This window comes from Sarcophilus harrisii, chromosome 6, assembly GCF_902635505.1.
Source record: "Sarcophilus harrisii chromosome 6, mSarHar1.11, whole genome shotgun sequence".
Taxonomy (NCBI): domain Eukaryota; kingdom Metazoa; phylum Chordata; class Mammalia; order Dasyuromorphia; family Dasyuridae; genus Sarcophilus; species Sarcophilus harrisii.
Window position 1 is genome coordinate 50,989,122 of NC_045431.1, and position 22,627 is coordinate 51,011,748.

Below are 22,627 nucleotides of genomic sequence, written 5' to 3' on the forward strand. Positions count from 1 at the left end.
CAAATCCACTCTCCTCATAGAAGGGTGACCTTGGGTAAATTCCTTAGCCAGTCTGCTTTATTTTCCTCCTATACAACTGCCAATATTAATAACACCTGCCTCTCATTGAGGAAGTGAGATTTTAAGGAGATTAAACTTGTAAAGTTCTTTGCAAACCTTAAAATGCTTTGTAAGTGTGAGATATAATCACACCTTCCCCACCACCATTTCATACTAATATTTATAAAGCACTTACTAGGTACCAAGCACTGGGCTAAGCACTTGACAGTTACATCATATAATCTTCACAATAGCCCTAGGTAAGTACTATTATTTTTATTCCTATTTTACAGATAACGAAACTGAGGCAAACAGAAATTAAATGTCTTGCCCACACAATAAAAGTGTTTGAGGCTAGCTTTGAGCTCAGTTCTTCACATCTCCCAACCTAATACTCTATTTACTGCATCACCTATAGATCAAGAAATCTTTGACCCTGAGAATTTAAGTAATTGGCCCAAGGTCACAAAACTAAAGCTGGGATTTAACTCAGGTGCTTGGATTCCTCATCCAGTGTTCTTTGCACTGTCCCACTTTGCTCCACATACAAACTGGACAGAATCACTTAGGGGGCTTCCTTTTATCTCAGATTTATGCCATATTTCTATTTGAAATATGCCTCCATGCCCAGTCACAGTTGAACAGTAGCTAATCCAGTTTGCTCAGGGATTGCCATTGGCTGCTAAATTTGAAGAACTAATTGTGTTAATAAGTTCATTGCAAACAGTGATATAATACAGGAACCTTTAACCTTTTTTGAATTGTAGATTCTTTTTGTAGTCTGGTCCATGATTCTATGGATCTCTTCTCAGAATAATGGCTTGCTGCCAACATTTATAACAGCAGGTATAAGAGAAGAATTTCAGTTAGAAATTTGAAAAATTAAATATGCAATTTTTTTTTTTTTTTGTCCAGGCAAGTTCACAGACCTTTGGAAATCTATTCATAGACCCTTTGGATGTCTGTGTACCCTGAGTGAAGAGACATCTCTTGACTTGTATTTTAGCACAAAGAAGGAAGTATAAGAATTTCAAGGTCTAGTGATTGAGATAGTGGAAAAGACAAAGGAAAGGGTAACTATATGAAAGGGTGGGGGGAGCTTTTATTAGTGCTCTTCAAACTATACTTCATAGCCTTATAATTTCCCATTTCTTTTTTTTAATGTATTGATAGTTTTTGTTTTTACATTAGCTTCATTTCCTAATACATTTCTTTCCACAACTCACCCACTGAGACAATCTTTATAACAAAGAAGAAAAAAAGTTTAACAAAATTAGTCAATACATAAACTAAATCTGACGTATGTATAAAATATATCATTGTCTCTGTAAGGAAAAAACAAGAGGTATATTTTCTCCTCTTTTTTTCCCCCAGGGCCATACTTGTTCATTATAATTAAACAATGGTAAGTTTTCTTCTTTGGTCTTTTCATTTTTGTTGTTGTGGTTGTTGAATATATTATTTTGCTAATTCACTTACCTCACTGTAGTAGTTCATAGAAGTTTTCCTATGTTTCTCTGTATTCTTCAAATTGATTGTTTCTTATAGAGCAAGTAACTGCCTTCAATCCACTTACATATAACACTAATCATGACAATAATCTGTACAGATTGGATTCTTATGTTTATATAGCAGAAAAAGCATAGGATTTAATCAGGGAATCTTTGTTAAAGGCCCAACTCACCACTTATTAAATGTATGAAACTGAGCCTCTCAGTTCTTTTATCTGTGAAGTAGGGATAATAAGGCTTTAAATCATGAACCTATTAGGTTGTTATATCACTTTAAGTGAGATTCAAGTTCTAATCCTTAAGGAACTATACAAATATAAGCTAATTTTTCTTACTACATGAATTGCAGTCCATACCTTCCTAGATGGTCTTGGACAGTTGTAGCTAAAAAAATCTACCACTCTTTGACTAAGCTGGTGATTTAAATCTCTAGAAATTCAGCTCCATTAAGTCTCACCTTGTAGACAATTGGTTTGTTGTTGGATCTTACTCAAGATTCATCTAGCCTGGTAGAATCTGCCAGAACTTGCATTCTAATGGCCCCATAATAATGAATATTTTTGAGTGAATGCAACTTCTCTCCTTGAAAGCAATGCTACTCACCGAATGCTTACAACATGAGCTCTGATGAATTGTCTTCCTAAATTTGATGCTTTGAAGGTACTATTCATCTGTATGAACAAAAAAAGGCAATAGAATGAAAATTGTGTCTTATGATGATTTTTGGCCTTCCTTTTTTTTTTTTTCAGTTTCTTCCTCTTCCCTATTTGAAATGCATTACTGCATTTTGTCCACCACTGATGTAATTCAAGACTGTAAGTAGGACTTAGTGTTTGTTTCTTCATTTGTGATACACACACACACACACACACACACACAAATATGTGTGTTCTAATATGTTTTATAAATTATAATTAACAAGATACTAGTCCAGTCTCTTCATTTTATACACGAGAGGGGCATTCACTAGGATAATTTTGATATAGCAAATTATTCTGTTTATTCCAACTTTTCCCTCTTCCCCCACATTGTATATATTATTGTTCAGTCATTTCAGTTGCATTCAGATCTTTATGGCCCTATTTGGGGTTTTCTCAGCAAAGACCCTGGAATGGGTTGCCATTTCTTTCTCAGGCTCATTTTATAGATAAGGAAAACAACAAGTTACCCTTGATCACACAACTATAGTAACTGGTTTGATTCCAGGTGCATCCCTCTGTCCACTAGCTGTCCTTGTTTTGCAACAAATTCAATTTAAGATGAACATCAAGGGAAGATTGAATTGGGAAAAAAAAGGCACAGAAGTTCAGCCTGAGAGATAGTTGGGGGAGAGAAATTTGTGGGCGAAGCATTTTTTGCATTAGTTGGAGATCCAAAGCAACCTTCCCTTTCAGGGAATGGCAGCTTTTTGAGGGCAGGAACTAATTTCCTTATTGTTTTTGTGTCTCAGAGTCTAACATAGTGTTTGCACATGGTAAGCACTCAATAACTACTTTTTGAATTGAATTGTGTTTTTTGATTCATTGCCTAACTCCAGCAATGAGTTTGGTAATTTAGGGATAGTGGTTTAAGCTGTTCTGTCAAGGGTGAGAAGTCAAATGCACTGTGGTTTCATTATGGATGATGTCCTAATTTGGGTGGATGAAAATATCAGTTCCTTGTTGGCCCAGACAGAGGAAACTTTCCCAGAGCTTGAGAGAAAACTGAGACAATTACTAGCCTTCGCTTTTTTTTCATAGAGCGTGTCATAGCATGCAAATAGCATGCAAATATTCAAAAGAATGATCATGGTACTTCATATTATTTAGTAGCAAAGGGGATCACATTTGTACAAATAGATGTGGCTATCATATTGTGCCAAATTAATTTCTAAAAAGCTGTCAAACTGGATTTTGTTATGTAGACAAAACAGTAGTTGGTTGCTGGAATATTTTACTTTCTAATAGGTTATTTTGGTATTGCTGTAACAGTCTAGGTCAGATCAACCCAATCTTGTCATCCTATTAGTTCTGTTATGTCTCTATCTTTTCAGCAAAGTTAAGAAATTATGTTAGCAAAGACAGAAAAGTAGCAAATTTAAAGGTGAGTTTTTAAAAATCAGCAAATGTCAGATTTTAAGTAAGCAATAGCAATATGAAGGTTCAAATAGCTAATAGATTCTACTTGTACATTTTTATAGAACTTCACAAAACTTATAAAAACCTAGCAATTCTTAGGTGATGGCCAAAGAGGTTATTTTTAACTTTATAAGTCACATGGCAAAAAATCATTCCTGAACTGGTATCCTCAGGATGGTTAATGTTATCTAGATGGAAGTAAATGTCATTTTCAATTAAAGCAACATTTTTTGGTATGAATTAATTCTGAAGACAGTGAGGACTGATTTTAAAAAAAAAATAAGGTTAATACTAATGGACTTGATTTTCATATTTTTGAAAGAATTTGAAAGAATTGAAAGAAAATTGGATTAATTTATAATATGTATGAAACACTACTATACTGTAGTTTATGTCACTAATTCATATCTCTCTCTTCTTTTTTACAAACAAACTAATAAAAACCATCTGTACCCATTGCCTCCATCTTCTCAACTGAATTTATTCCTGGACCCCCTTGTACCTGAGTTCTTACATTACCACTATAGATTCATCCTGGACATATTGCTTACAAATTCAATAAGTCTACAATCATCAGTTGGATAAAACTACTTTCTCTGAGGTTTTCAATGCTTTTACTTTGCAATACCCAACAGCCTTTGTTTAAAATCTCATTCTTCTTGACTTCTCTGTAGTTTTTTTTGACATTGGTGACCACTTATATATCTAAGATATTTTCTCTTTCCTGGATCATCAAGATAATGTGCTGTAATTCTCTAACCATTATCTATATGGTCACTACTTCTCAGGCTTTTTTGTTGGATCATCATTTGAATCTTGTTTTCTGTACTCAAGTTCTTGGCCCTCTTCTTATGTTGAGCTTTTTAGCTACTGTGGGTTCAGTTATCTCTCTGGGAGGACTCCACATGTTTTCAACCAAATCTCTCTCCTGAGCTCTAGGGCCATTTTGCTATCATCTGGACATCTCTGCTTGGCTATCTGCTCTGCATCTCAAACTTAGCATACCTAAAGCAGAACTTATTTTTCATATTAAATCTATTCTTCTTTCTAGCTTCTTCTTATCGAGGGTACCAGCATTCCTCCAGTCACTTAAATTCAAAATTTTGGAGTGATCATTACTTCTTCACTCTTTCTTAGCCCCATTTAGCCAAACAATTGGGAAATCTTGTTCATTCTATATTGACAATATTCTTCCCTTCTGCTCCCTTCTGTTTATTCTTTAATTAAGATCCTAATCACCTCTTTTCTGGACTACTAAAATTGCTGTTTGATCTCTCTGCATCTATCTTCTTCCCTTTTAAATCCATAGTCTATATAACTATTAAATTTATAATTTTAAAACAGGTTTGATCATGTCACTACAAGTTGAAGACTCTTTGAAGAATCTTCATTTTCTATAGAATAAAACTCAACCCCCTTTAAAATCCTTCATGATATCTCTAGCTTTCATTTTTTCAGACTTATTTTACATTTCTGTCTTTCAAGCACTCTTTATTCTCTCCAACTAGCCTTCTTGATGTTTATGACAATTTATGACAATAAATCTTCCACTACCATGTATAAGTTGCCCCCTCTGTGCCTGAAATACTCTTCCTTTTCTTGCTTTTATAATTCTGAGCTCCCTAACACTCCTTTCAAAGTTTAGTTTACACGTTACCTCCTATATTAAGGTCTTTCTTGATCCCTGCCAGTTATTAGGGCATTCTTCCAATTTTTTATATTTACTTTCTGCACACCCAACACTTTGTATTACTCACAAAATGTTTGTCTTGTGTCACCTCAGTAAAACGGAAGAGGGAGGAATCAAAGATGACTACATTTCAGTCACAAGTAACTTGGAGTATGGTAGTATCACTAACAGATAGGGAAGTTAAGAAGGAAGAAGAGAATAGGAAAATGGTAGGACATATAAAGTTTGAACTGCTGCAGTAATATTTTAGTGGAGATGTTCCCCAGGTGTTAAAATTGGAGGACTGGTAGAATGTGGTAAGTACAACATAATAGATATTCAAGGTGTTATAGGAATGAAAAAAGATATTAAGTTTATGCCTTAGAAAAATCATAAAAGATCTCATGGAGGAAGTTATCTGGTCCTTGTAAAATCTGTAGGATTTCAAAAATTAGAGAATGAGGGAGGACATTTCAGATGGAAGAAATAATGAGTAAAGATATATAAATGGGAAAGTATAGTTGGTTTAAGGAAGAATAAATAGTCCCATTTGACTGAAGCATACAATTCTATTTTTAATGTGTATTACTGTTAGCAACATTTTTTTCCTGCTTCTCTTTCTCTCAAATGCAAGTTAATAGAATAGAATGAAATTAGAGAAAACTATGTGCTACATTATTATGTTTAGAGTTTCAGGGTATTCTTTTACCAGGCATTTATTTTCTAACTAAAATTCCTAAATAAAAAGTATTGCAAAATTGCTTCATAGTAAATGGAATATCTTGTGGAATTTGGTGAAATCAAATTAATAAATCCAAGGCTAGGAAAAATACAATTAAACTCAGGAATATAGAAAATTAAAGGATGTCTATGAACATAAAAGTAGAATATATAAATCTAAGACAATTTAAGAACATGCATAAATCTTAGACATAACAAAGAAGATATAATTAAAATCTCTTTAAAATGATTGAAGGTATATTGTGAGCTGAAAGTGCTATATAAATGCCAAGTAATGCTAATAAAAAGACAGGAAAAGTATTCTTTTTGTTCTTAGTTGCCTAATTGGTATTTATATAAATGAGAAAGAAAATTCAAGTTTTCTTAAATTAGACAACAACGTTATACTAACTTTTATATTGAATTCAATTTTATCTTCAGGTAAATTTACATAGCAATTTAAGGTCTGCAATATTTTTAAAATATGTGAACTCATTTGATCATTTGTCATAGACCCTTACTTTCAAAAAGGCAGGTAAATTTAATTACTTACCTCTTCATTTTTAAAAACCTCTTTATTCTTTTTTTATTATTAAAATCTTTTTATTTTTCAAAACATATGCATGGTCAGTTCTTCAACATTAGCCTTTGCAAAACCCTGTGTTCCAAATTCCCTCCCTTCCCCCATACCCTCTCTTAGATAAACCTCTTTATTCTTAACAAAAGAGGCTGAACTCCCATAGCCTACTATTCAAATCCCTCCATGATCTAACTCCAATATGCCTTTATAGACAACTCACACTACTAACATGCATATGTTGTGTGCCAAACTTTACGTCTTACTATTTTCTGAACATTTCTTGCATTTTTATTTAGAAAGCCTTTCAAGTCCTGCTCACTCTTCAAGAAATAGTTCAAGAGCCTATTTTCTATGAAATTTAAAAAATTTCTTTCATAAAAAGTAATCTTTTCCTCCTGCAGTTTTAATCCATTTTATTTGCACCTTTATTACATATTTATATTCCATTTTATATTACGTATATGTCATGCTTTATATAATAATAGTTATTTTGTACCTCTTCAATTCCTCCCTCTATTATAATGGCTTCTGTATTTGAGGGTAAGGACTGCCTATAATTTTTGTTTTATCTTGCTCAGGAAAAAAAAAAAAAACCATTAATACAATAATTAGTAGGTTAACTTTTTTGGTACAAAGCATCTTTGTGCAATATTTTATTTTAGCATGACCAATATGTTGGGGCAATCTCAGGAATATTAAATGACAAGTTAAAGAGCAAGGCAAGGATTATTTTTTAATTTCTACAAAATTATTTTTAATTTTAATATTTCTAGTTTGTTGGAAAGTGGGATAGATATATGGAAGAAGTTGAGTTTCAGATGTCTCTGAAATATTCAGTTTGAAATATCTAACAAGTGATCTCATTGATGGTGCAAAGAGACACAAATGTAAAGAATGATGATAATTTCTATTTTGTCTATCTACATAGACTAGATCTTTTTTTTAAAAAATCAAGCAACAAACATTACTATATGTTTACTATGTGTCATGCACTATGCTAGGCTGGGGATACAAAGACAAAAGAGAAAAATCAGCTATTTAGGTTCTCTGCTTCTCTCTCCACTTCAGAACATCCTTCATATTGCTGTCAAAGTGATTTTCCTTAGGTGCATTTCTCACCACATCACTCCCCTGCTCAATCACTGCCTCCAGAATCAAATATCAACTCTTCTGTTTAACTCTTAAAACCCCTTCATAACCTGTCCCCAAGCCATATTTCTAGTTTCATTGTATATTATTCCCTTATTTAAGATAACTTCTTAAAGAAGATTTTGAAGTTTTAAAGCTTTGATGTATAAATTTCTAGAAATGAGTTAAAATAAAGGAAAGATTGAAAATGCATAAGGAAAATAATGAGTAAAGGGGCAAAGATGGGATCAATCATAAGAGTAGAAGGATCAGTCTTTGGGGAAATTTGGGGAAAAGAAAGAGATAAAAAGGATAGAGAGAAGAGATAATAAGGCAGAGAAGCTTTGAGAATTGAGAGGGAATTATGATAATTTACACTAAACAATCTCAAAGAAATAAAAAACTAAGTCATTGGCACAATCATGTGAAAGTATGTTTTGAGGAGAAATAGTGTAAAAGATATGGCCAGCATTTTGAGGAGAGATAGAAAGGAAGGTTTGGAATGATATAATAAGCTACAAATAAGTAGAGAGTAGATGGCTTGTTAAACAAAAGGAAAGGTCTTTCTGAATTTTACAACATACATTTCATGGCACATAAAAGCTTAGTTTCATTAATTTTTTCTACCTGGGCTCAGTAATCCCGAATCTGAAGCAGAGCAATCAGATGATGTTAGCTACCTGGAATTGAAACTCAGCAGGTCTAGAACAGAGGAAATCATGGAAATGAGGAATAAATATTGCCTTATTTCAGATTCTACTTAGGAAGAACTTGTCAACCAGAACATACTCATTCTTTGACACAGCTACTTGGAAATATGGATTCTAATGCTAGCCATTTATTTCTAAAAGGCCACAGATGAGTCACATCTTCACCAAGAAGCTTTTCCCAGTTCAGTTTTCCTTATTATCTGTGCCATCCATCTAAGATTACTCCCAATTTATCTTGTCTATGTCTTCTTTATATATGGTTGTTTATATGTTGTCGTCCCCATTAGATTGTCAGCTTCTTTATGAGGTAGACAGTGTTTTGTCTTGCTTTATATTCCCAGTAATTAGGATAGTATAGGGCATGTAGTAGGTACTTATCAAATATTTATTGAATTAACTGACCAAGGAAGAGGGAAATACTTTATATTAGTCGATTTTTTTATATTTTAAAAGTATTTTATATTTATCATTAAACATACATGAACCACTAGCGTGGTTCAGTTTCAAAAATGTTCAGCAAAGTACATAAAATATTCTCTGGTAATTTGTAATAGCATCTAAAAGACTAGCTAAATTCCTTTCAAATGCTGGAAATGCTTTTTTTCAATAGGAATTCATTTTTTATTGTTGTCCTTTTGATTTATGGACTGTTTCCTATCCTCTGTTTCATTCTCCTTTCCAGTTTAGACTTTTAAACTTTGTAATCTGTTATTTTAGGGATGAGCTAGTCCATGTGTTATATATTCTGACAGGAACTGAGTTACCTCTCTGGCACAGAGGCTATCTCTGGAATCTTGTTGTAATGGCAAACAGCTACATTCTGATTCCCCATAATATTTGGATTTCTTTTTAGCACAAACCCTTTTGATTTGACTTCTATCAGAATCCTGGATATCTACTTAGCCATTGCAACACCTAAACTTTATGATGCTTGTTTCTTAGGACCTGGATCACTTGGTCCTCCAGACTGATGTTCATAAATAGCTAAGTCATACAGTGGCTTAAATATCGGACTGGGAATTAGAAAGACCTGGATAAGAACCCCCTGTCAGATATTTATTAGGTGTGTGACACTAAGCAAGTCACTTAATTTCTATTCTCAATTTCTTCAGTGGTAAATGGATATAATATAATGTACTTTAAATGATAAACATTACTATTAGCTCTCTCTGGAAGTCCAACCTTAGGAGATCCATTGATTATGATAAGAAATATAACTCAAATTCAATGATAGCCCATGAAATCAGCAATAACTAGATATTACCATAACCAGTTGACTGAAGATCAAATAACTGGAGACCAGGATAAAGAACTCTTCAAGCAAGTTCAAAATGAATTTTGTGCTATGTAGGAAGGCAAATTAAAGATAAAGTTGGATGGAAAATGGTGGAGATAAGCACAGAGAAGGCATCCTTGATTTTCTATTAGAGAAATATGCTTTCACATTGGGAGTGACCATTATCTACTTTTGTAGGTATATGTACAAATTACAAAAATTCAAATGAAAATTTATGAGATATAAACTATTTCTATGAGATTTCAGAGGAGAGAAGGGTAATTTCTATTTGAGAGAACCAAGAAAGATCTTGTAGAGAAGGAAATATTTTTCTTGGATCTTGAAAAATGGGATTTATTAGGTGGAACCTGGTTGAGGAAGGCATTATAAATGGAGAGGATTGTACAAAGGCAAGCATTCAGGCAGTATAAGTCAGATGGTATGATCAGGGAATGATGAATGATTCAATTTGGCTGAATTGTAGGGAGAATGAAGAAGAGAGAAGGAGAAACAGCCTGAGAAGAGAGTCTCAAAAGAGAAAACATGGATGAAATAGGTAATTTTTCAAATGTTATAAATAAAGGAAATCAGGAAGGATAATTGTGTTCAGTAATTGAAATAATTGCTAACGTTTATATGTTGGATGGAAAGTGATGCCTTAAGGACTGCAAAATACTAGACAGATATATTATTTTATTTGGTCACAGGAGACCTTGAACAAAACAATAGTGACAGGGGCTGAAACAGTGATAGTGGTTAGGAAATGGAGGCAGGGAATGGAGGTTGATTCTTTATAGAACTTTAATAAACCCCTGAAATTGTTAACCTAGGGAGCCAGCCTATATTAAAAAGTAAAGCTAGAACAGGGAAATGGGTCATAGTGAGAACACTGAAAAGGTTTTGTAAGGGAAAGGGAGTTGGGAAAGGTGGATGGAAAGTACAATTTGGTCAAAGAAGCAAATTTCTGAGATCAGGATTTGAAGGAAAAACGCAGCAGAACAATAGTGTGACTTAAGTGTGACCACTTGGTTAACTGACTGAATAGAGTGGGAACAGAGATCATTCAAGGTCTGGTACCTTTGAGTTATGTTCCACTCTCCTGGTCATTACAATTACAAAGCATAATGAAAAAAAGTACTAGATTTGTAGTCAGAAGATCTGGATAAAATTCCTGGCTCTGCTATTTATTATCTGGGAGATCTTGAATGAGTTATTTTCAGAAACTCTCCTCATAAATAATATGGATGGGAGGGGAGAGCAGAACAGATCTCTATATTTTCTTCCAGCTGTCAATCTTGTGATTCCCCCTTTCATTTTTTACCTACTCTGGTCATACCATTATGTTATACTGCTACAAAAGATCACAGATTCACTTATTTATAGAACCAGGTAAATCATCAGTAGGGTAATTGTAAATCAGAAGTATTTATCTGTTACCCACCATGTATCATTCTGTTTCACTTCAGAACTTTCCAAATTGATCTCTTATTAGCCTAACAAAAAATGTTAGCCTTCAGTACCTTCTTCTGGTTTCATATATATCTTTAACTTCTGCTATACTTCTATGGGATAGAAGATGCATGTTACTAAGTGTGTATATGCAAAAAAGGACAGATATTACATTGTTCAAGGGAGTCAATAGGATAAGGGGCATGAGTGGGGAAGGAAAGTGAAAAAAGGAAACATTTATGAGTTATAGTAATAAGTTTAATTTAATTGTTTCTTGACAGTATTTTGGGGAATAAAAATTGTGAGTATAATAGACATAAGAAAACCTCAATTCATTACAAATGAGGAATTATGTGAGTGAAGCTATGAAAAATTACTTTCATCAAATACATGTAAAAGTGGAAAAAAGATGAATGAATTATTTGGCCAGTTTGCAATGCTGTATTCCATTGGTATCTGTACAATGTTAAAAGAACAAAAGAAAGCTCTCTATATGTTGGTTAAATCTCCAGGAGCAGCCCCCTGAGGAGAAAAGTGAAGGGTCACATGAGATGGGCACTAAGTTATGACTTAGAGCATTAGAATTCCTACCCACATGATATGATCATAGATCTGTGGGCGTATTGGAATATATTCATCTTTCAAAGCTGGTGGAAGTGATAAGAATTGCTATCGAGAACTTGATTCTGTCTAATTGGGAGGACCTAGGTTTTGAAGCTGGAGAAAAAAGGAAAATGTATCTTCTAAATATTTGACAGAGAAGAAGAAAATCAAGCATTGTCTGACATGAACCCATTTCAGAAAAGCAAATTTCAAAGCATTCAGAAAAGCTTTGGATAGTCTAAAAATCTGCAAAGGAAACCAGCCCAGGAGAGATGGGACATTTTCAAGACTGAAGACACAATACTAATTTCAATGATAAAGAAAAGATCTCCAAAAACTTGGATTCATGGAGAATTCATTAACAACTTAAACTTCAAAAAAAGAAAAACATAGAAAAGGAAATCAAAGACAGAAAATGGAGGGTTAATATAAAAACAATGCATAATCCTGTTGGAATAGCTTCTGGAGCTTAAAGATAGGAATGAAATGTACATAACAATAAATACTGTAGCAAGTAAAAAAGATGTTTCATTTAAAAGCAATATTGGGAAAAAATACAAAAGGAGCAGTACTCTGAGGTGGATGGCATAATTATAACAGATATCAGAGAAAAGGAAAAACTACTCAAAGCTAGTTAGATTTTTGTTTTTTCTACCAAAGAATAATCATATCCAAAGAGTTGTCAGGTGTTATATATTTTATTTCTAAATCTCTCATATACTTCTCCTCTCTCCACTCACATTATCGCAATCCTAGTTCAGATACCTCATCACCTTCCATTCAAACTATTGCAGTTTGTTCATATTGTTTCTACTCTCTCCCCTTTCTAATCCATCCTTCACACAGCTGTCAAAATGATTTTCCTTAAGTATAGGACTGACCATGTTATTATCTTGCTTAATAAATTCCAGTGAGTCCCTAATACTCACCTTAAATGTAGCCTCAAATGTAAACTTCTGTTTGGAATTTAAAACAGCCCTTTCTTGCCCTTCTGGCTTAATTATATACTATTTCCTTTCACTACAATTCAACTGAATTGTCATTCTTATTGTTCTTCATTCATGACATTCCGTCTTCTTTCTCCATACTTTTGCACTGACTATTCCCAATTCCTGCAATGCCTGTCTTACCCACTGGCAGCATTGACATCCTAAGTTCCTTTAAGTTCCACTTTCTAGAGCCTTTTTGCCTCCTCTTACTTGTTAATGATCTCTCACTCTCAACTCACTCAACAAGCTCCTATGTACTTTTTCGGGGGAATTTTTTATAGACCTAATACAAAATAAGAAAAAAACAGAATAGAAAAAGGAAGACAGAAAAGGAAGATTAAAACAACATAAAACAAAATGTTGTAATATGCCCAGAAAAGCATTGGGGAGGATTCAAAACATATAACGATAAATTTCCATTTTAAAAGAAATTATATTCATGTGTCCATCTTTTCTTTGCTTCCTTGTAGGTTATTCTTTTCTTCTCTGCTGTATACTTTTTTACTTTATTCTTTTTTTCCCTTTCATCCCCTCTACTTCCCTCAAGCAAGCTATAGTTAAGCGCGTGTGTGCACACACATACACACACACACACACACACACACACACACACACTATTTCTTATTTCCTATCCTTGCTAACTTTTCTATTTTAATTCTGCTCCTTAATTTGACTGGCTATTATCTTCTCCATTTATCCTTTCCTTCCCCATTTTCCATTAATCTATATACTTTGTCCCCATAAATTTATGCTTCCTTCTATGTCTCATCTTATCCTATTCCTTCTCCCCTTATTTCTTTATAGAATTTGAAAGATACTATATCCTTCGTTGTATAAATGTATAGTGTTCATTTAACCTATTCCTGAGATGAGTTCTTCTCCCTCCTTCTAATGCCTTTGTGTCTATTCTTTCTTTGCACCTTATTTGTATATAGCCACTATTTTTACCTTTTCCTAGACAGTTTGGATTTTTAGAATCTGCCCCAATTTTTCTTTTGAGCTACCAATTACTGATGTCAATCTTAAACATATGTTATATATTTCTGCTGTAATAATGTAATTACAATAGGGTATTTAAGGGCTGGAAATAAGACATTCTATCTTTGACCATCCTCCTGGTGGCTCTCCTGCCTCCTGAACTCCTTCACTAAGATCAAGACTGGGCCAGAATAGAGATTTAAACTCTATTCCTGACCATTCTCATGATGTCTATCCTGCTGAGACCAAAACCTGTCCAAAGGACCTCCAGAAAACAAGCCTAAACATTGCATATTTCCATGTAAAAAACAATTTGTCCATGTTGAGTTCCTTGAAATTAGTTTTTGATATTGGCTCTTACATGTTAATTTTTTTATTAAATTCAGGTTTGGTTGAGTGAAAATTCTGTTCTGCTCTGAAAGAGCAGTTCAGTGAATGTCCATTTTTCCTATTCAATAATATGGATAATTTTGCTGGATATGATATTTTTGGCTACAGGCCTAGTTTTCTTTTGATTGCCATTATATATGATTCCAGCATCTGTGGTCTTTTATTGTGGCTACTGACAAATCCTGTACAATTCTAGTTGTCACTCTAACATATTTGAGTTGTTTTATTTTTGTTTCTTACAAAACTTTGGGTTTGGATATTTAGCAAAGATATTCCTATGTGTTTTCCACAAAGGATACCTTTGATATGGTAATCGATGGGCTTTTTTCTATTTTCTCCTCATATTCCGTCACTCCAGGACAATTTTCTTTGATTATTTCTTGCATTATTGTGTCAAGGTTCTTTTTTTGGTCACAGTTTTCAGATAATACAGTTATTTTTATATTTTCTCTTCATGATCTATTCTCCAGATCTGTGTTTTATTTAAGATGTTTTGCATTCTGTTCTGCTTTTTGAATTTTTTATATTTAATTTGTTATTTTTGGTCTCTTTTTTGTGGGGAGAGAGGGATAGTTCTTTTTATTTTTTAAGTTTTTCTCACTTGATTTTTAAAGTCTTTTTTTTTTTGAGTTCTATAAATTCTTTCTGGGTAGATAGCCATTTAACATTACATTTTGGAGTAAAAGAGGTTTTTTTAATTGACTATTAATTCTCTGAAGATAAACCCCATTCTTCCCTATTCCTATAGTTAGTTTCTATGACTAGGTTCTTTTTTCTTTGCCTGTTCATTTTATTTTAATTTAATGAGAATTATTGGTCTAAGCATCTTGAATCTTGGATTTTGTGGGATGGTGGTGCCTCTAGCTTCATTTCAGCTCACTCCTCCAATCTGGAACTCCAAACCAAAAAGTTTTCCCCTTCTGCAAGTGCCTGCAGTCAGTAACGTCCCTGCCTCCTCCTTCTGCCTTTCCACTGTGCTGGTTTCCGCTCCTCCTCCCCCCCCCAAGGCTGTGTCTCTGCAGCACATCTAGGCCTGCTGGGCCTAATCAACAGAGCTTCTTTCCAAATTCAGATCCCCATTCCCCAAACTGTCCAGGAAGTGAAAATTCCTGTGGGTGGGACTAAGGTTCCAGCTGAAACCCAGCTAGCCTCAGGGTTCCCCAGTCAATATTTCTATAGAGCTAGCCTGGAGGTATTTGCACTATACACTGGTTAAATCCCATCCCATGAGATATATCAGAAACTTGCTTAAGATTTTTTAGGAACATCATTCTTAACAACTTTAACTTGAGGTTTTTTGTTCTTTTTTTATATTTTTGTATTTTGTCTTCTTGGGTTGTTTGAGCAGAACCCCTGTTCTACCCAAATTTTCTTGTTTTTCACCAGTCTATGTTCACCCTGAGGTGCAAATATGATGTTTGTGGGGAAATCTGGAAAGCTTGAAGTTTTCTGACCTACTCCACCATTTTCCTAGAATCTTGCTTGTACTTTTCTATTTATATATTACATACTCTGGTTGAATATAAGCTCCTATAAGGAAGGGGACTGTATTTCCAGTGTTTAGCACAGTGTCTTTGAACAAAATGGCTTCATTAATATTTAATATTTAATGGTAAAAGGAAAGGTTTGTTTTTAGAAATGAAAAGAGGTTATACTCAGACAAGAATCTTTGAGAAATGCCTGACAAATGGCCATTTCTTCCTTGCTGTGAACAAATCTCTGATAGAGTCTCATTCTATTTTGGGATAATTACAATCCTTAATGGGGTTTTTTTCTCCATGTCAAGTTGATTTTTTTTCCTTTTTTGGTAATATTTATCAACCACACTTTGTTTTTCCCTTTCAGGCCAAGCAAAACAAGTCTAATTTCTCTTTCATGAATCCTTCAAAGACATAAACACTATCATCATATTACCCCAACTACCTTAATCTCTTTTCAGAGACTACCTTAATCTTCTCTTTTTCATAGAGTTCTATGGGTTTTGGGAAATTACAGTATTTTTTAAAAAAGCATTATTATTGAACATAAAAACCCTTAAAATCTTTCATGAGGTACTTGTGGCTGAGATGGAGAGTTGTGGATCTAGGTGATAATACAATTAGATGTATTCAGAACAGATAGACTGGCCACACCTAAAAAAGCATTCATTAATATCCTTTTGTCAACTAGCCAGTTTCTGGAGAATGGAGTACTCTAAGAACTGGTCTTTGGCTCTGTGCAGTTTAATATCTTATCATAGATTTGGATGAAGGCATTCAAAGCATTTTTATTGGGTTTATAAAGCACACAGCATTGGTAGGGATACCCATTAAAAGATAATTACGATTGAAAAAAAAATCTTAACATGGATTATCTATAATGAGGAAGACAATAACATTGCTGTTCTCTGATTTGTCAGAACACACATAGTTCTCAACATCACATTTTAGGAAGGGAATAGACAAACTGGAAAGTATGTCAAGGAAAATGATCAGATTGGTGAGCAGCCTCCAGACTTTATTGTATAAAGATCATTTGAAAGTATTGGTGAGATTCAATCTAGAGATGGAGAAGACAGAGCATGGGAATGATGGGGGTCTTATAGTATTTGAAGAAACTGTTATGTGGAAGAGGGATTACTATGGGATCATAAATTTCATAGCATTGTTGATGGTGCAATAGAGTACAGGTCTGGAGTTAGGAAGACCTGAGTTCAAATCTAACCTCTTGATCTGAATAAGTTGTCATTTTCTTCTGAATTCTTCTTTTAATGTTTTATTGATGGGCATTTATTTTTTACATAGTCTTTTCCTGGATATGTCACTTAATCCTAATTGCCTCATGTTCTTCATCTGTAAAAGGAGCTGGAGAAGGAAATGGCAGACCACTCCAGTATCTTTACTAAGAAAACCCCAAATGGGGTCACAGAGAGTCAGACATGACTGAAATGACTGAACAACAACAAAATTGATTTAGTGTTTGAAGAGATCTTAGAGATCATTGAGTTCAGTCCCCTAATTTTACAGATGAAGAAACTGGTTTACTAAGGACCACAAAGGTACCTGAGGTCTTCCTGACTGAAAATGTAATACTCTAGCCAATGTTTTACTGCCTTTTGGATTAGGCTTGTTCTATTTGACTCAAGAAAATAGCACTGAGTGCTATGGATGAAGATGAAATCAGGCAGATTTGGATCAAAGTCACGAGAAATTTCCTTAAAATTAGTGCTTTCTTGTAGTAGGATGAGATACTTTGGGATACAGTGCCGTTCTTCCCATTGATCTTCAAATGAAAGGTGAATTACTAATTGTCAGACAAGTGGAATAGAGGATTTTGTTCAGGCACAAGTTAGGCTAGCTAGCTTCTGAGTTTTCTTCCATCTCTGAGATTCTGTGGTTCTTTGCAATGACTCTTCTATCACTTTTGTGCATGGGATTGCAATTCTCAGAATAAGCAGAGTGGTTAGTGAAACCATAGAGAACCATACCATTGATTGATCTAGGATCTGAAAAGTATATTCCAACAATATGAAAGATGACTAATTCAAATTCATCATTCATAGATCTAAAAATCATCATTACTTTAGATATTTTTTGCAAAATGAGAAATATTTTATGAACATAGACAACAAGGAAATTTATTTTTGCTTTGCTATGCATATTTACAGGGACTTTGTTTTTCTTTATTTTTCCTCCCCGCGCCCCCCCAACGAAATTGGGGGTGGGAGAGAAAATCTGATTATGTTAATTTTTTGAGTATTTTCTTTTTAAAAAAAAAATAATTGTAGGTATGTGTATATGTGGCAACTGGGGCTAAGTGACTTGCCCAAGATCACATAGCTAGGAAATGTTAAGTGTCTGAGTCTGCATTTGAACTGAAGTTCTCTTGATTTCAGGACCAGTGCTTTATCCACTATGAAATCTAGTTGCTCTAAAAATAGTTTCAATAAAGGAAAAGGAATGGAGCAAAAGTAAGTACAAACTTACCAAATTTTCAATGTTTTTACTTAAAGCTCTATATTCTTGCGAAGCTGGTGAATCCAAATGCTTTGTGTATTCTACATTTGTGATTTGAAGATTACTTTGGTAAAGGTATGGTTTCCGATCTATAAAGAAAAGAAATGTGTTCATTAATTAGTAGATTGGAATACACATTAATAATGACTATAATAATTCTTATTCCTATATAACATAAAAGATAGATGACTTGCTCTGGAGTCAGAAAAATCTGTGATTGAGTCTCCCTACCCCAAAACATACCCAAATCATAAGTGATTTTATGTCTCAGTGCCATAATCTCAAAGAATATAATTAAAGATACATAGCCAATCTGCTTTGTTAGAGGGAGCGTCTACACTGTGAGTTCTCCAGATCCTTGAATCTTGCTCCCAAAATGGTAGCATCAGAAGACTGTATTGCAAAAGAGAATTTTAAAACTTATGTAAAATTTGATAAAGTTACTTTTCCTCCAAGTTATCCCCCCTCCAAAAAAAAAGAAAGGAAATAAAAGATGTGTTAAATGCTTATTATGTGACAGGGACTGTGTTAAGAACTTTATCAATAATATCTCATTTGATCCTCAGAAAAACCCTGCAGGGTTGGTACTTCTACAGTATTAGTTGAGGAAACTGAGTTATTAAAATCAAATGATTTGTCAAGGGTTATAGAGTTAATAAATGTTTGAATTTGGATTTGAACTTGGATTTCCTGGATTCTAGTACATGTATATCACTCTATTCAGCTCTATCAGCTACCTCTGACACAGACTGAAATGTGTTAAAAGTCTCTAAGTTAGTTTATCAAGTGTTATCATTTGGCTTCAATGTAATTTCTATTATCTTTAAGTAGAGAAATTAAAAGTGCTCTGAAAATATTACCTTATTAATTCAAAGGCAAGGTAGCAATGTATTTTATATCTATCTAATCAGTGAAGATATAGTTTTGGAAAGGTTATTTAGCCAAATACTTTAATGAGAATCATTTTTTTCCTACTAGTCTATTTTCCAAATACTACCTTCACACATATGCAAGAGGTCAGAAGCATCTGTTCATCAGAAACATTGTCTTCATTTAATTGATCCAAATTTCAGGCTTTTTGAGAGTCTAATGCTAATATTTTTTCTTTTCCCTTTTTTTTTTTTTTTTTTTTTTGCTGAGTCAATTAAGGTTAAGTGACTTGCCCAGGGTCACACAGCTAGTATTTTTAAAAAATCAAATCAAATCAAAACATAATCTCATTAGATCTTATCTCAATGATGATAATCATTTATTTTAATCTGAAGCTTAATAGATGTTTTCCTGACACTCTGAAATTCATCCTTATACCAATTAAACCAAAAGTTAAAAACAGTGAAAGTGAAAAAAGTCAAATGAAAAGAAAAAGGAAAATTTTACTCTTAGAAAAGCAGCATATTAAAAAAAAGTTCCTTTCCTTCAGTATGGGAACGCTAACCTGTAATAAAGAGAAAAATGGCATCTGTGGGGAAATGCAGACATGAGTAAATGTTACAAATAAAGTTGTCTTCAGGTTTTACTATACAGCATGTAGTTCATTTGAAAATTGCTAATTTTTCTAGCTGAAGTTATGGGCTAAGAAACACCAGGGAGTACTCACCAAATGATAAAAAGTAGACCAGGAGACCGATGGTCACTGCCAGGATCACCACTCCAGCTACCACAAAAAAGCAAACTACACATGGATTCAGGGATCTGGTGGCTGACCCCACCCGTCCTGGTCTTAAATTGGAAAAAAGACAAAAGTTTACTTGTATAATTCAAGAAAGCAGTTATTTCAGCCCTCGTACCTTCCTACCCTTGTACCCTGACGAAGTATTCTGGTTTTTATGGCCTAAACTTGCAGGAGATGAAATGAGTCACTATTATTATTCTTTCATGGAATTTTAGAATGGAACAGAGAAGTCATTTTCCCCCTTTCACTCATCATCTCGTCTAAATATTCCCAAGCACAAATTTTCTCTGTACCATTCCCAGTAAGTCAGCATCCCTTCCTTATCTGAAGACCTCAAGTGAGGAAAAAAGATACTATTTCCTAGAGCAGACAATTCCACTTTTGTAAAACTAATTGTTGAGTATACTGGAGCCATTCATATAGCAGGCCATCAGTGTTCCTGGAACTTTATAAAATTGGTAAGTCAGTCCCCAAATATGAACTGTTGTCATTTTCTATTCCATCCACTATCCAATACTGCCACTGCACTATGAAAGAGAAAGAAAGAGCTTTGGAAAGGTAAAAGGGAAGTTCATCAGATATGTTCAGGAGATGTTCTTGCTACTAGTGCTTAAAGATTAATGGGAATATTTGGATTGTCTTTGAATTTTGAAATACCTTTTTGTCCCATAATCATCTAGCTGGGCTAACTTCACCTTCATCAGTTCATTTAGCTATATCCCCACTCTTTCAGAACAATTTTGTTTGTGGGCAGAAACTATTAATATTAATTAGTTAATATTCAATGAATTAGTGTCCAAATTCCAGGCTATTTGAGAATCTAATGCTAATATTTTTAAAAAAATAAAATAAAAGCAAAACATAATCTCATCAGATCTTACAATGATGATAATCATTTATTTTAATCTGAAGACTAATAGATATCAGAACACTTGGGTAGTGGCTCAGCATCCAATAACATTTGCTTCTAGTTCTCCTTTGATCTTGTACAATTTCTAGTAATTGGCTCCTGTCTAACCTGAGAATAATTTTTAACCATAGATCAAATATTGTAAATTCATATTTTTCTCCTTGTCATAAGTTTCTTCATTGATAGAGAGTGATAGAGATACACACATACATGCATTCACACATACATACATATACAATATACATACATACATACACACATACACACTCTCACATATGTAGTTTTCTACTTTGGATCTTTTCTGTCTTCTGACTCTGATTAGAGTCAGAATAAGATTTACAGAAAATTATTATTCTGGCTAGATGAATCAGCAAGTAAGTTATGTTATCCAGTTTTCCTGTCATGAAGATAGCAGCTGGTTTTTAGGATGAAATAAATTATCCTTTACTAGATTAGACCTTCTTTACTAATTAAAAAGAATCAATTTCAGTTTTACTTGAAAGGTTCATATTTCTAGAGATGATAAACTTTTTCATTTAATTAATTCTTTAGATCTCTTTTTTTTCCCTGACTGATATTTGCAAAAAGAGGACCCATGAGACATATATATTTTCTCCTTATCTAGCAAGCAGGTATTTATAATAATGATATTTTAATTTGTTTTAGCCAAGTTTAAGCTAACAGATTATAATGAAATTTGTTGCAAAATCAAATCACTTAGACATTTGCTTCTACTACCTTACCTTACCTTAAAAAATCTTTTAATAGTTTCAAAGTAGTTAAATATATATGTTTAAATTTTGTTTCTTCTTTATTATCTGTTCAGTTTCTGATAGAAATAACTCAAAAAGCAGTTTCAATGCAGCAGACTCAAAAATCTATCTGTCAAACTTATATAGAATTTTGAGAGTCTGCTGCATAGAGATTGGAAATTAAGGCAACACTTTTCAGTTAGGGAATGGCTGGACAAGTCATAGTATATGAATTCCATGAAATAAACTGATGCAAATTGAAGTGAGCAGAATAAGGAGAAGAATGTAAACAGCAACAGCAATATTATATAATGATCAATTGTGAATGACTTTGCTATTCTCAGCAATACAATGATCCAAGATAATTCCAAAGGATTTATGAAAATTGCTACCTGCCTCCAGAGAAAAAAAACCGATGTAATCTGAATGCAGATCAAAGCAAACTTTTTAAAAATTTTTTTTACTTTTCTGTTTTTTTTGTCTGTATTTTTTAAATAACATGTGTAACATGGAATTATGTTTTGCATGATCCATATCAAATTGTTTGCTCTCAATGAGGAGGTAGGCATCCAAGTAAGAGAGAGTTTTGAACTCAAAATTTAAAAAAAAATGAATGTTTAAATTATTTTTACATATAGTTGAAAAAACAAAAACAAAAACACATTTTTATATTGCTTCCAGATTTATTCAGGTGTTTCCAAATAGGTAGATAATGAAAGATTTTGTTTACTTTTTGAGGTTTTGTTCAAACCTGTAATTTTCATGGCAAAGCAATCTCCAGTTAGAGAAACTTTCCATCAATACAAACCAGTAACTATTCTGCAAATTATAGCCTTTGAGTTAACTTGAGGTTAAGTACTTTGCTCATGGTCACAAAGCTAGTGTATGTAAGAGGCAATATTCAAATCCATTCTGGTTTTCCTGTTTCTGAGGCTTGTTCCCTATCTTTTCTATTATACTATCCTACAAATGCAAGGGTTATTTCTTTTCTTTTCTTTCTTTTTTTTTTTTTTCTTTCAAAAAGATGAGAAAATTGAAGCTCAAAGAGCCACACTAGTGATAAAGTCAGAATTCAGACTTTCTGATTATAAGGCTAGGACTAAAAAAGTCTAGGACCAAAAGTCTAGATCCTGTACAAA

General features: G+C 33.5%; 1 protein-coding gene across 1 annotated transcript in view; it reads right to left on the reverse strand.

Annotated features, from left to right (window-relative positions):
- The window catches only part of TMPRSS11D (transmembrane serine protease 11D), a 40,784-nt gene extending 20,257 nt beyond the window's left edge, over positions 1 to 20,527 (reverse strand). The window contains exons 1-4 of the mRNA XM_012552226.2: positions 20,484 to 20,527; positions 19,752 to 19,873; positions 18,125 to 18,243; positions 2,154 to 2,221 (exon numbers count right to left, since the gene is read on the reverse strand). Of these exons, the coding sequence (XP_012407680.1) occupies positions 2,154 to 2,221; positions 18,125 to 18,243; positions 19,752 to 19,873; positions 20,484 to 20,527 (353 nt within the window). The remainder of the gene's footprint in view (positions 1 to 2,153; positions 2,222 to 18,124; positions 18,244 to 19,751; positions 19,874 to 20,483) is intronic.
- Between the last annotated feature and the right edge of the window lie 2,100 nt (positions 20,528 to 22,627).